The sequence below is a fragment of the Schistocerca americana genome, chromosome 8 (assembly GCF_021461395.2).
Source record: "Schistocerca americana isolate TAMUIC-IGC-003095 chromosome 8, iqSchAmer2.1, whole genome shotgun sequence".
In the NCBI taxonomy this organism is placed as follows: Eukaryota; Metazoa; Arthropoda; class Insecta; order Orthoptera; family Acrididae; genus Schistocerca; species Schistocerca americana.
Genome location: NC_060126.1, coordinates 387,644,075 through 387,659,611, shown reverse-complemented (window position 1 = coordinate 387,659,611; position 15,537 = coordinate 387,644,075). Strand labels below are relative to the sequence as shown.

The following is a 15,537-nucleotide window of genomic DNA, read 5'->3' as shown; positions in this document are numbered from 1 at the left end:
AAATTGGTGTTAGTTGCAAATAACTTCTTTTTCAATATGTTTTTAAACTGTAACTGTTTTTGATAACCCATGTTTTTAAAATGATTTAATGTAGCAGAGTGATAACATAACACATAGATTATTATATACAGTACTGACATGATTTTCTTGATAGCAATGCCTCTGAATTTGATAGCACACTTGTTTATAGATGCATTACCATTTTCTTCTTTAGAACAGTTTTTTGCCTCTGAAAAAGTTTTACTTCTCCAGAGCAGTTTCTATAATTTCAGAAAAAGGCTGCAGAACACACATGTAGTGAATGCTATCATTTGAAAATGGAATAAGGAAATATACTGAACTTCTATTACAGGGATATTTAGAGGCAGAAGCCTGAAAAGTGTTGCATTTAGTTATTCAAAGCAAGGAAACAAGATAGCTGGATTTGTCCCTGAGTCTCCCAAATTGTTAGCACTTTTTTAAAATTTATTATGCAAGAAAACAACAAGAACTTTACTTAGACTTGTTGCAGCTGATTAATTTCCTCACTCACTGAGGGGAATATGGCCACAACTTTTTTTGACAGAATAGTGTAGTACCATTTTTCTCTTTGGAAACTTAAACTATACTTAATAAACGGTGCACTCAATGGTTGATTGATGCAATAGGGCCTAGTGTGGCTACCACAAAGTTGTTATGATCTCAGTTTCATTGTTCATGAAGATAAATGTTGTATAGAGACTAACAGTAATGACTGTCTATTCAAGGAAATTTATGAATATATTTGCCTTATGTTTTAAAGGTATTTGATAGCAGGAGATGTACATTTTCCATACTTAAATTTATGTTTCAATCCAGTCATTCATTGCTGAATGTAGTCAATCCATTAACTGCAGATAATTATTGGGTAGGAACCTATGTTTCAAATTTCATGTAGATCAGGTTTTCATTTTTTTTTTTTTTTCGCAAGTCAGATTCAACATCAGAGTAAAAATTTCTTGTGGTTACTCACTTTCCATCATTGAATTGCACAGACTGCTTTCAACATGAGAACCTTCACAATTCAGGTCAGTCAACTACTCACTGTTTTACAAGTCCCATCAAAGCTCTTGATGTCAAGTCAAAGATATCTTTTATATAAAATGAAAATACAATACAAGGATTTATTTGAGTTAATATAAAATAACATCTGTTGCTTTTAAGATTTTTGTGCATTTGTTACAATAACTGGAAATTAAGAAAATTAATTTTGTAAATGAAATAACTATTGTTAAATCTCCCCATTCTGTAATGTAATTGAAAATTTAAATAACAACTTTACCAATCATTGGTATATTTAATGTGAAAGGACAGGATCATACACATAATTCATTATTTATTGATAACAATATATATAATAATTATAGTTGATAATTTATTCCAAAAGTGAATCTGCAATGATTTATTTGAATTTTTACATATAAAAACGGGAAATGAAACTTCCTGATTTCATGCCACAACATTAAACAAAGAGACCAATATCTGATGAAATGAATCCCCATACCCTGAACAAATATGGTAGTCTATGATTTAAATTACTAGCATAAATGAGTGGTAAAAGTGCTTGCTATAATCATAGAAATAGAAAACTGCAAAATGTGGACAGAAACACAACAACTTTTAGAAGTTTATTACCCCACAAACAGTTTTCATGTAGAAATCTCTAGCAAAAGTTATGATATTCTCTACATGTTCTTCAAAAGTATTCACAAAAATAAACATAAACAATAGTAAGTTACTACTGCACTGTATATCATGATTTTTTTAGAGAAACCCTCTAGATGCATTTAAGCAATGTAACCAGTGAATCTTTTGTGGATGTCCTAGAAGAACTCAGTTTTCAAGTGCCTTAAGATGCAGACACAATGCAACTCATACCTCAGGACAGAGTAACAGGGCTATCGCTTTTCACAATACACATTAACAGCTTAACAGAACATTGTAGTGACTCTCTGAAGTACTTCCTACATGGAAAGATTGTCAAACAAGACATGCTGCCTCAATTAATCTAGTTAGGAACCCAAGGGAATAAGTGAAGTTCGTTATCACCAAAAGTATTAGAACATGCTAAAATTTCCAATGTTCCTTGGGTAAAAATTTGTTTACTAATGAACAAAGGCATAAACAACCATAAAATATTTAAATCTGATCATCTAACCTGAATTTCATGCACTTCAAATGACATCTCAGAATACTACTGAAAGCATTTCCGAATGGACATGCTAAATTCCTCTCTTCTTAAACCAAGAGTTCAAGTTTTCAAAACAAACTTATTATTCAACTAAAAATGTGATTCTTTAGAGGCATGCAGTTCCCTCATTTTGAAAATCTAAAGGGACAAAAGACAGGAAAATCCTCAGCAGAATGTGTTATTAAAAATTTTATATGATTTTTATATCTAATACTTTCCTCTTCACTTAGTCTATACCATTCTTCAGTTTCTAATAACTCCCCCCCCCCTCCCCCCAGTGTTAGCTGTTTCACATAAATCAAATAAGTATGAACATAAAATGTTTTAAAAGGCAAATGGGTGCTATAATTTATGAAAAATGGACAAAGAGATTGTTTAAGAGCAGCAAAGAAGAAAGATGTCTTGTGATTAGCTGCAAAAAGCAACCATGGAGGTTATAGATGTAAGGCAGTCTAATATTTTGTGGCACTGTCTGATTTCTTTGTGCCCCTCCTTCTTCAGGTATTATAGTCAGTGACAATGTTAGTGGCCTCTGCCTGCGAAGCTAACAAGCAATTCTGCATTGTAAACCTGGAAGAAAGTACATAGACAGCAACTACATTACATTCCTGCGCCTTCACAATGTTGTGGATCAGCTTGCCTGATTTTACTTCATGTTTGAAAAATTAATATACTTTAAAAATAAGGTTCATGCTTTTTAAACATTTGATGCCTTCTAAGGGCATCAGCCATTATGAGAACACTCACAGAACACACAAAATATTACAGAAATGAGTCAGCTGTAGTTTTGCACACATAAAATATGATAGGATGGTCAAAGATGATGGAAGTTTACACAGTATAGAACATGGAAATATGTTGAGCACTGATTGGCTAGCTGCATTGCTGTCTATGCATCCCTAGCCAAGGGGTCATGAACGCTGTTGCAGACTGTAGTAGCCTACTATATGCAATCACTGAGTAATATACTGTACAATTCATCACAACTTACATCAATTAAGTTTTGACTTCCTAGCTTCATAAAAGAACTGAAACTTATAGAATAAACTGTTTGAACTCTAGCATCACAGTAATAATCTGGGTATTAATACTACACAGAACTGAGACTCCCAAGTTTTATCTTTATTTTATTTTTTAGAAGTCTCCATTTAAAAACTATTCTTTTTTATATTTGTTTCAAGGTGGCTGGTAACATTCCAACACTCCGCTTCCAATTTCCAAGAAATGTGTTTGATTCAGCATATCGAAATCCAGAGAATGCTTGCTTCTGTCATCCAGATGCTGATTTTTGTCCTCCATCAGGAGTATTTAATACTTCAGGATGTACTTTTGGTAAGAACATTACACTACATTTTTTGCAGTAAGCTTCATAACAAATCACCTTTTCATAATAAGTGTTTCATTTAAAGATTGACAATAAGGAATTATACCAGTATTTATCACTAGATGCATCATCTGAAATTAAGAGTAAACTATAAGTCAACTTTAATTCAAAATGTTTCAGGTGCACCTATCTTCTTATCATTCCCCCATTTTTACCTAGGGGATCCAAGCCTAATAAATGCTGTGGATGGTCTAACACCTAATGAGACACTGCATGACTCATATGTTGATATATATCCGGTAAGTTTTAATGTTTTATAAGCCTCAAAATGTAAAGAACTCTAGCATTTTAAATATCACAGAGCATTTTCCATTAAAAAATTATTTGTTCCTAAATACAAAGGTGGTCATTATGTAAATACAATATCATACTTGTACACTGTCAACACAGGTATTAAGTTCAGTAGTAACATACTAAATTTTTATTGCTGACGATATGCATCTTGTTTATATGTCAGCATCCTCTCCACTTTAGACAAAATTCACACATTTAGAATCACTTATGCAATCACTATGACGCCAAACTAAGTTGTTATGTAACATGATTGGATAGATAAAAATATCTACTCACCTGCCAGGAGAAAGCACATATAAAAATGCAAGCTTTTGGAGCCTATGACTTCTTCTTATGACAGAAGGGTTGAATGGAAACAAAGAGGAATAAAAGAAAAGGACTGTCAAGGTTTAGGAAATGGCTAGCGTTATGGAAAAGTAACCCAGAATCTGGGCCAGGGGAGACTTACTGGATGTGATAAGATCCGATCCAGTAAGCCTCTTCTGACACATATATAAATACACTCCTGGAAATGGAAAAAAGAACACATTGACACCGGTGTGTCAGACCCACCACACTTGCTCCGGACACTGCGAGAGGGCTGTACAAGCAATGATCACACGCACGGCACAGCGGACACACCAGGAACCGCGGTGTTGGCCGTCGAATGGCGCTAGCTGCGCAGCATTTGTGCACCGCCGCCGTCAGTGTCAGCCAGTTTGCCGTGGCATACAGAGCTCCATCGCAGTCTTTAACACTGGTAGCATGCCGCGACAGTGTGGACGTGAACCGTATGTGCAGTTGACGGACTTTGAGCGAGGGCGTATAGTGGGCATGCGGGAGGCCGGGTGGACGTACCGCCGAATTGCTCAACACGTGGGGCGTGAGGTCTCCACAGTACATCGATGTTGTCGCCAGTGGTCAGCGGAAGGTGCACGTGCCCGTCGACCTGGGACCGGACCGCAGCGACGCACGGATGCACGCCAAGGCCGTAGGATCCTACGCAGTGCCGTAGGGGACCGCACCGCCACTTCCCAGCAAATTAGGGACACTGTTGCTCCTGGGGTATCGGCGAGGACCATTCGCAACCGTCTCCATGAAGCTGGGTTACGGTCCCGCACACCGTCAGGCCGTCTTCCGCTCACGCCCCAACATCGTGCAGCCCGCCTCCAGTGGTGTCGCGACAGGCGTGACTGGAGGGACGAATGGAGACGTGTCGTCTTCAGCGATGAGAGTCGCTTCTGCCTTGGTGCCAATGATGGTCGTACGCGTGTTTGGCGCCGTGCAGGTGAGCGCCACAATCAGGACTGCATACGACCGAGGCACACAGGGCCAACACCCGGCATCATGGTGTGGGGAGCGATCTCCTACACTGGCCGTACACCACTGGTGATCGTCGAGGGGACACTGAATAGTGCACGGTACATCCAAACCGTCATCGAACCCATCGTTCTACCATTCCTAGACCGCCAAGGGAACTTGCTGTTCCAACAGGACAATGCACGTCCGCATGTATCCCGTGCCACCCAACGTGCTCTAGAAGGTGTAAGTCAACTACCCTGGCCAGAAAGATCTCCGGATCTGACCCCCATTGAGCATGTTTGGGACTGGATGAAGCGTCGTCTCACGCGGTCTGCACGTCCAGCACGAACGCTGGTCCAACTGAGGCGCCAGGTGGAAATGGCATGGCAAGCCGTTTCACAGGACTACATCCAGCATCTCTACGATCGTCTCCATGGGAGAATAGCAGCCTGCATTGCTGCGAAAGGTGGATATACACTGTACTAGTGCCGACATTGTGCGTGCTCTGTTGCCTGTGTCTATGTGCCTGTGGTTCTGTCAGTGTGATCATGTGATGTATCTGACCCCAGTAATGTGTCAATAAAGTTTCCCCTTCCTGGGACAATGAATTCACGGTGTTCTTATTTCAATTTCCAGGAGTGTATATATGACAGATAGAGGGAAACGTTCCACGTGGGAGATATATTATTATTATTTTGTTGGGACCCTGTGTCAGAGGAGGCTCACTGTATCGGATCTTATCACATCCAGTAAGTCTCCCCTGGCCCAGATTCTGGGTTACTTTTCCATAACGGTCCTCATATATATAATAGAGGGAAACATTCCACGCGGAAAAAAATATTTAAAAAGAAAGATGATGTGACTTACCATACGAAAGCGCTGGCAGGTCAATAGAAACACAAACAGGCACATACATACATACAAAATTCAAGCTTTCGCAACAAACTGTTGCCTCATCAGGAAAGAGGGAAAGACGAAAGGATGTGGGTTTTAAGGGAGAGGGTAAGGAGTCATTCCAATCCCGGGAGCGGAAAGACTTACCTTAGGGGGAAAAAAGGACGGGTATACACTCGCACACACACACATATCCATCCACACATACATGTGTGGATGGACATGCGCGTGTGCGCGAGCACACACCCATCCCTCCTTCCCCCCAAGGCAAGTCCCCCCGCCCCCGGGACCGGAACGACTCCCCACCCTCGCCCCCAAAACCCACATCCCCTCGTCCCTCCTTCCCCCATCCCCCCCCGCCGAGGCAACAGTCCGCCGCGAGAGCCTGAACCCCGTGTGCATGCCCGTGTCTGTCCGTGTGTCCATCAACCCGCCAGCGCTCCCGGCCGGCAAGTCACATCATCTTTGTTTTTAGATATATTTTTCCCACATATATACACACACACACACACACACACACACACACACACACACACACACACACACACACATATATATATATATATATATATATATATATATATAAAAAAAATCAAAGATGATGTGACCCACCACACGAAAGCGCTGGCAGGTCGATAGAAACACAAACAGACACACACACACACACACACAAAACTCAAGCTTTCGCAACAAACCGCCGCCCCACCAGGAAAGAGGGAAGGAGAGGGAAAGACGAAAGGAAGTGGGCCCCAAGGGAGAGGGCAAGGAGCCACTCCAACCCCTGGAAAGACCCACCCTAGGGGGAAAAAGGACGGGCACACACTCGCACACACACACACACACACACACACACATCCATACACACATATACAGACACAAGCAGACATATTTAAAGACAAAGAGTTTGGGCAGAGATGTCAGTCGAGGCGGAAGTGCAGAGGCAAAGATGATGTTGAATGACAGGTGAGGTATGAGTGGCGGCAACTTGAAATTAGCGGAGATTGAGGCCTGGTGGGTAACGGGAAGAGAGGATATATTGAAGAGCAAGTTCCCATCTCCGGAGTTCGGATAGGTTGGTGTTGGTGGGAAGTATCCAGATAACCCGGACGGTGTAACACTGTGCCAAGATGTGCTTGCCGTGCACCAAGGCATCTTTAGCCACAGGGTGATCCTCATTACCAACAAACAATGTCTGCCTGTGTCCATTCATGCGAATGGACAGTTTGTTGCTGGTCATTCCCACATAGAATGCATCACAGTGTAGGCAGGTCAGTTGGTAAATCAGGTGGGTGCTTTCACATGTGGCTCTGCCTTTGATCGTGTACACCTTTCCGGGTTACAGGACAGGAGTAGGTGGTGGTGGGCGGGTGCATGGGACAGGTTTTACACCGGGGGCGGTTACAAGGATAGGAGCCAGAGGGTAGGGAAGGTGGTTTGGGGATTTCATAGGGATGAACTAACAGGTTACGAAGGTTAGGTGGATGGCGGAAAGACACTCTTGGTGGAGTGGGGAGGATTTCATGAAGGATGGATCTCATTTCAGGGCAGGATTTGAGGAAGTCGTATCCCTGCTAGAGAGCCACATTCAGAGTCTGGTCCAGTCCCGGAATGTATCCTGTCACAAGTGGGGCACTTTTGTGGTTCTTCTGTGGGGGATTCTGGGTTTGAGGGGATGAGGAAGTGGCTCTGGTTATTTGCTTCTGTACCAGGTCGGGAGGGTAGTTGCGGGATGCAAAAGCTGTTGTCAGGCTGTTGGTGTAATGGTTCAGGGATTCCGGACTGGAGCAGATTCGTTTGCCACGAAGACCTAGGCTGTAGGGAAGGGACCTAAGGTAAGTCTTTCCGCTCCCGGGATTGGAATGACTCCTTACCCTCTCCCTTAAAACCCACATCCTTTCGTCTTTCCCTCTCCTTCCCTCTTTCCTGACGAAGCAACGGTTGGTTGCAAAAGCTTGAATTTTGTGTGTATGTTTGTGTTTGTTTGTGTGTCTATCGACCTGCCAGCAATTTCGTTTGGTAAGTCACATCATCTTGTTGACTTATAAGTGTTTAGAATTGTTTTTATGTACAATTTTTAGCACTTTTCTTGTTTCATTTCAGTTTTTCTACTTCAGCATTTAATAATGACCTTCCTCAGTTCATGATTGCTGCTTTTATCTATTAGTACACAACTTAAATCACTACACACCCTTCATTATGCAATTTTAATAACACAGTGTTTGAATAAATGTATGAGTAGCCTATAACAAACTACCATTAACAATTGCCCACTTGGAATCAGAAGAAATCTTTGCTCATCTTTCCTGTGCAAGAAACATACAAATCCCCTCATTGTAATCAAGATATTCTTCATCTACTCGTCTTCTTCTAATTCTTCTTCTTACTGATATGTTTGGTCTTTCCACCTTTCCTTCGTCAGCCTAATAGTCTTCATCCCTTTGACTAATATGAACATACCCATCTGAAAATGCAAGATCTATTGTGCTGCATGTGATCTCAGTAACAGCAAGATTTATAAAATTTCTCTGTCTATCATCTTACTTTATTTTTTAAATTCTTGTAAAGTGTTCTGTTAATGAGACTGAATCTTCTCAATACATTCCTAATATATTAAAAACAAAGATTCCATGACTTACCAAATGGGAAAGCGCTGGTAGATAGACACAATAAAAAAACACACAAAATTTCAGGCTTTCGCAACACACTGTTGCTTCTTCAGGAAAGAGGGAAGGAGAGGGAAAGACGAAAGGATGCGGGTTTTAAGGGAGAGGGTAAGGAGTCATTCCAATCCTGGGAATGGAAAGACTTACCTTATGGGGAAAAAAGGACAGGTATACACTCGCACACACACACATATCCATCTGCACATACACAGACACAAGCAGAAATTTGTAAAGGCAAAGAGTTTGGGCAGAGATGTCAGTCAAGGTGGAAGTACAGAGGCAAAGATGTTGTTGAATGACAGATGAGGTATGAGGGGCGGCAACTTGAAATTAACGGAGGTTGAGTAACAAGAAGAGAGGATATACTGAAGGGCAAGTTCCCGTCTCCGGAGTTCTGACAGGTTGGTGTTAGTGGGAAGTATCCAGATAACCCGGACGGTGTAACACTGTGCCAAGATGCGCTGGCCGTGCACCAAGGCATGATTAGCTACAGGGTGATCCTCATTACCAACAAACACTGTCTGTCTGTGTCCATTCATGCGAATGGACAGTTTTTTGCTGGTCATTCCCACATAGAAAGCTTCACAGTGTAGGCAGGTCAGTTGGTAAATCACGTGGGTGCTTTACACGTGGCTCTGCCTTTGATCATGTACACCTTCCAGGTTACAAGACTGGAGTAGGTGGTGGTGGGAGGGTGCATGGGATAGGCTTTACACCGGGGGTGGTTACAAGGGTAGGAGACAGAGGGTAGGGAAAGTGGTTTGGGGATATCATAGGGATGAACCAAGAGGTTACCTTTACAAATGTCTGCTTGTGTCTGTGTATGTGCGGATGGATATGTGTGTGAGTGCGAGTGTATACCTGTCCTTTTTTCCCCCTAAGGTAAGTCTTCCACTCCCGGGATTGGAATGACTCCTTACCCTCTCCCTTAAAACCCACATCCTTTCGTCTGTCCCTCTCCTTCCCTCTTTCCTGAAGAAGCAACAGTTGGTTGCGAAAGCTTGAAATTTTGTGTGTGTGTTTGTGTGTTTTTTTATTGTGTCTATCTACCAGCGCTTTACCATTTGGTAAGTAATGGAATCTTTCTTTTTAATATATTTTTCCCATGTGGAATGTTTCTTTCTATTTTATTCAATAGATTCCTAATGTTGTTTTCTTCTTGGAAAGAGAAAATTTAGTGTAGGAAGTTGAAACAATTTGCCATTTCCTTTTTGTACACCTAACAGATTGTGGTCCATTAAAATTAAAGAACTTAAACCTTACAGATCTAAATACTCCAATTGTACTCCACACCATCACATTGAGTTCATGACTGGGTCTTTATTATCTGATCGCCATTGAATAAAACAGTCATTAACTTATCCCATTTAGTATTTCACACCCTGTGATTATAGTTCATAATAAAGGTTTCTCAAATATATTTAAATAAATTAACATTCTTCAGCACTGAACAAAAGTGCATGAATTTTCTTAAATGAATTTTTATCTGCAAGTCAAGTTACATTCAGGGCTAGGACTCAAAATGTTCCCCCTGGCATTTGGAAACAGCACTGCGGCTTCTTAACTACCGTCCTTCTGTTACCCTGTCAAACTCAACATGGGCTATCTTTCTAGTCGTCACCACATAGCTCTAATGGGGAACAGAATGAGACTACACCCCAATGTGCATCTCAAAATTAAATCTTTATCGAACAGTAAACTTTGAACTCAAAAGAGCTTACATGGAACATTAAAACTAACTGTGAACAACATTTTTGGTGTGTCACCTCATGTCATCTGTATCTGTATTCTGTCAGGGTAAGGACTTATTGTAAGGTAACATTTCAAAGAGATGCTTATTTCCTGCTTTGAGCTAAACAACTTGTGGATAGCCTCCTACCACATCAAATTGTTGTACACAGTTTAATTTTATAATGTCTTTTGCCTCAGATGCTAGTCTGTGAAATAATTCAGGGAATACAGTAGTATGGAATTCTGCAAAGTGCAAATAACAAATGAGAAAATGGCATCATAAGATTTGTCATCATTTCTGTGATTACTTGCTGAGGGAATATTGGAATAAATTTGCTGTTAAATTGCAGAATGATGTGATCCTATCATTTAAGGAGGACAACATAACAACAGCTGTTAAATCCTTATGTGTGCCAGATGTACATTTTATGTCAATTTTGAGTTTGATATGTTATGCTGAGACATATCCAGTGATGTCATGCAAACTAATCATAAATTTGTATGTATAAATTTCTAAAGCTGTTTCTAGAAATCAATTTGCCTCTTGCAATAAGTCCTAAATTGCACTGTATTCTTCATTTGAGCTTCTTTGCATTCTTCTTGAGTTTTGCACTTCTCCCTGTTTCAGAGAAATCTAGAGGCTTTCTATTCTTATAGTTCCATAGTTTTGCTAACAGGTATCCTCATCTATTTTTCACAAGTGTTCTGGTCCATGTCTGAAAAACTAAAAGCCCTGATATCTTGGGCAAGTATATGATGAAATACTTCCATTTCTTGAATTTCCATCACATCTTGTTTATAAAATATAATGATTTCTTGGTCGCTAAAAACTGTATGGTGTAATCCTTCTGCTTCAGATATACTTGGAAGAACTGACACAAAATATTTCAGTCACAAAATTCCACTATTCTCAAACAATTAACTGAGATTTTTACATTATCTTAAGTGTCGTGAAGTGAGAAATGTTGATGCAGCTGATGATCATTGACAATTCTTCATCCTGCTTTGCAGCAAAATACATGGATTTTTCATCCTTTAATTACATATCTGATGTGGAAGAGGTTTAATATTTTTTCAGATAAATTTTGACTTCCATGTATGTACAGCAATAAAGTCTATATCAGCAAAGTAAGTAACCTAAAGGAGGTTAACGTAAACTGTATAGATTCAATCACTCACTACACACCAATAATTACACATTTATTTCCTAGCTTTGATCACCAAGAAAAACAACAGAGTAAATAAGTAATCTGATCACCACACTTTTACATAACCTAGTGAGGTGGCGCAGTGGTTAGCACACTGGACTCGCATTCGGAAGGACATCAGTTCAATCCCACGTCCTGCCATCCTGATTCAGGTTATCCATGATTTCCCTAAATCTCTCCAGGCAAATGCCGGGATGGTTCCTTTGAAAGGGCATGGTCGACTTCCTTCCCCATCCTTCCCTAATCCGATGAGACCGATGACCTCAATGTTTGGTCTCTTCCCCCAAACAACCAACCAACCAACTTTTACATACACAAACTGATCATCACTAACTTATGGTATATCAATCAGCATACTTCTCTCTGAAACTGCAGCAATATCTGTAAAATTCTATTATTTCTTTTCTTTTATGATAATTGTTCATATGGCATGCATGAAACTGTGAGGATTATCACAGTGAAATGATGAACTGCTCTGTAGACATTTGGTTGCGGTGGAATCGAATGACCAGGAACTTCAAGTATTATGACAGTTAGGTGGGAGGTGAGAAAACTTGGATTTCATGGTCGAGCAGCTGCTCATAAGCCACACCTCTCACCAGTAAATGCCAAACAATGCCTTCTTTGGTGTAAGGATCGTAAGCACTGGACGATTGAACAGTGGAAAAACATTGTGTGGAGTGACAAATCACAGTACACAATGTGGCGATCTGATGGTAGGGTGGGGTATAGTGAATGCCTGGTGAATGTCATCTGCCAGCGTGTGTAGTGCCAACAATAAAATTCGGAGGTGGTGGTGTTATGGTGTGGTCATATTTTTCATTGAGGGGGCTTGTGCCCCTTGTTGTTTTGCATGGCGCTATCACAGCACAGGCCTACATTGATGTTTTAAGCACCTTCTTGCTTGAAGAGCAGTTCAGCGATGGAAATTGCATCTTTCAACATGATTGAGCACCAGTTTATAATACATGGCCTGTGGCAGAGTCGTTACATGACAATAACATCCCTGTAATGAGCTGGCCTGCACAGAGTCCTGACCTGAATCCTATAGAACACCTTTTGGATGTTTTGGCACACCAACTTCATGCCAGGCCTCACCGACCAACATTTATTCCTCTCCTCAGTGCAGCACTCTGTGAAGAATGGGCTGCCATTCCCCAGGTAAACTTCCAGCAACTGATTGAACATATGCCTGCGAGAGTGGAAGCTGTCATCAAGGCTAAGGGTGGGCCAACACCATATTAAATTCCAGCATTATAGATGGAAGGTGCCACGAACTTGTACGTCATTTTCAGCCAGGTGTCCAGATGCTTTCGATCATATAGTGTATATAAAGAGTGGAAAAGAGTAGGACACATTAACCAATGATATCACAGTAATAAATCAAATTTTGAATTAGGAAATATTAAATATGGAGTCTCAAAACGTCCAGTACCTAGCTCATTTCTGTTCTTTACCTGAATAAATGACTTCCATGGGAGATTAGAGGATTCTTCAAAAAAAGTTTTGTTTGCAGATGATATAAATACATTAGTAAAGGGCTCTAGTAAAAGAATAACACAGACAACCAAGATAATAGTGGAGCAGGCCTGCCATTGGCTCACAGTTTGTAAATTAAATCTTGATCTTGCAAAATTGAATGTTTTGCAGGTACAAACAAATAAAATTGGCTTACAGGTATGAGAAACAGAGATCAGTATGCACTGCACACTAAATGAAACACTGTGTATCAACTTTCTAGGCTTTAGTTTTATCTTCTTTGCACTTAACAATGTCTCTCATTGTGTTAACATGTGGACGGAATGCTATCACAGTTCGCATATATTCACTCAACACTGCCCTATGGCAGGATCCTCTGGGTAAAAGCAGTTAAGGTAAAAAAATTATTCTGCAGCAATGTGCAGTATGAATATATACCAGTCATTGCTGTAATGCTTATTTACATTTCCAGTACACGTGTAACATTTCTACCTTTTCTCCATTGGTGTAAGTTGTATTTACATAAACATTCCACTGAAGATGACAGACTAAATGATCAGTTCACATTTGTCTTGTGTTCCTGTTTGTTTACTGTTAACTCCAGCAATTGGATGGGTTACCTTACCCTGGATACATCCACAGTGTGCTAATACAGGAGAGTCAAAGTCAATTTCGTGTTACAAAACTTTCTGACAGATTAAAACTGTGTCCCAAATTAGGACTTGAACCTGATACCTTCACCTATCAAGACAAGTGTTCCATTGATTCAGCTATCTAAGCATGACTCATGATCCACCATCATAGCTTTACTTGAACCAGTATTATTGTACCTCATCTCTGACCTTCTAAACTTCGCCTCTCCTGCATACCTTACAGGACTAGCACTCATGAAAGAAAGGATTTGTGGAGACGTTGCTTAGCCCCAGCCTGGGGAATTGGTTCCAGAACAAATTTTCACTCTGCATTTTTAAATCAGTACACACTCCACTGCAAAGTGAAAATTCATTCTGGAAACAAACCACAGGCTGTTGGCTAACCATGTCTCTGCAGTATTCTTTCTTCCAGGGGGGCTAGTCCCAAAGGTATGCATGAGAATTCCTCTGAAGTTTGAGAGATAAGAGGTGAGGTACTGACCACCCAGTTATCAGTCAGGATGAATGGGCATAGGCAGGGGGTGTATACTTTCAACACACAATATCCTGTTGCGGAGCATGCTGTACAACATGACAGCCATGACCTCAGTGCCTGTTCCACCACAAGTACAGTCTACATTCTTGCCCCAGACAACACTTTCTCAGAACTCCGCAGGTGGGAACTAGCACTACAACATGTCTTCAGTTCTCGTCACCTACCTGGCCTTAATTTACATTAATTCCTTCTGTCTCAGCACTTATTTGCTGTAACTACTCCTCTCTTCATTCCATTTTAGTTTTTACCGTTTTGCATTTTCTGACTTGTCCCTCCTACCACCTCTGTTACATACAATGCACTTAGCTTTTCACTCTTATTAACTCCTACATGATGTTTTAGTAGTAATTTCTGTCTTCCACCTTTAAGCTCTCAGGTTTTCAAATCTCATTGAGTGCAGTCCCCAACAATCAGTCTTTCCTTCTCATCCTGTCTGGTAAGTCTCCCCTGACATGGGGTTATGTGTGATTTTTCTGAACTGTATCCCTTTCCCTAAACCTCCAGTCCTTTTCCTTCACTCCTCTTCCTCCCCTTCAACTCTTCTACCAGAATAAGGAGCCACTGGCTCTGAAAGCTTGTAAAAGTTATGTCCTTTTGTATGTGTGTTCCCCTGCCACCACTTGGTGAGTAGATTCTTTTATCTGTCCATTTACATTATAATACCAATAATTGATTATTTGTCTGAGTGGTATGTTGCATGTGTGTGTGCGTGTTGAAGTGATCTAGAAAATATTCTCATACTCATCAATACTGGTTGTTAGTATACCTTACAATAATGCCAACTGTGACTGCCTCCATCAATTTCTCACTTCCAAACTTTCTCCTCCACAACAGTATTTATGGAACATTGTGTGTCAATTAATTAATTAATGAAAAGCGAATAAAAATTATCAATGCTGTTCAAAATTTGTGCAGAAACTGGGTGTGCCTCTTGCTGGCTGGTCACGAATTCAGATCAACATCATGGTGAGGACCACACCATATATGCAGACTGTCAAATGTTTCAAAGATAGAACAATTTTACCTATTGCTTGGATTGAAATGGTAAGTAAAATTTGTACTTGTTCAGTAGATATTTTAACAATATTGTATTGTGTTATTTGTATGTTTTTGTTTGAAACAGCTACTTTGATAAAACTAGTAATTATATATGATGTGCAATTTTTCTCTGACCTCAGTTTTGTTCATGTGTGCCATTTGTCCTCT

The 15,537-nt window shown here is 40.4% G+C and overlaps 1 protein-coding gene across 1 annotated transcript in view; it reads left to right on the top strand.

Moving 5' to 3' along the window:
* The window catches only part of LOC124545461 (lysosome membrane protein 2-like), a 217,979-nt gene that overhangs the window by 182,138 nt on the left and 20,304 nt on the right, over window positions 1-15,537 (top strand). The window contains exons 7-9 of the mRNA XM_047124389.1: window positions 3,391-3,541; window positions 3,714-3,832; window positions 15,247-15,375. Coding sequence (XP_046980345.1) covers window positions 3,391-3,541; window positions 3,714-3,832; window positions 15,247-15,375 — 399 coding nt within the window. The remainder of the gene's footprint in view (window positions 1-3,390; window positions 3,542-3,713; window positions 3,833-15,246; window positions 15,376-15,537) is intronic.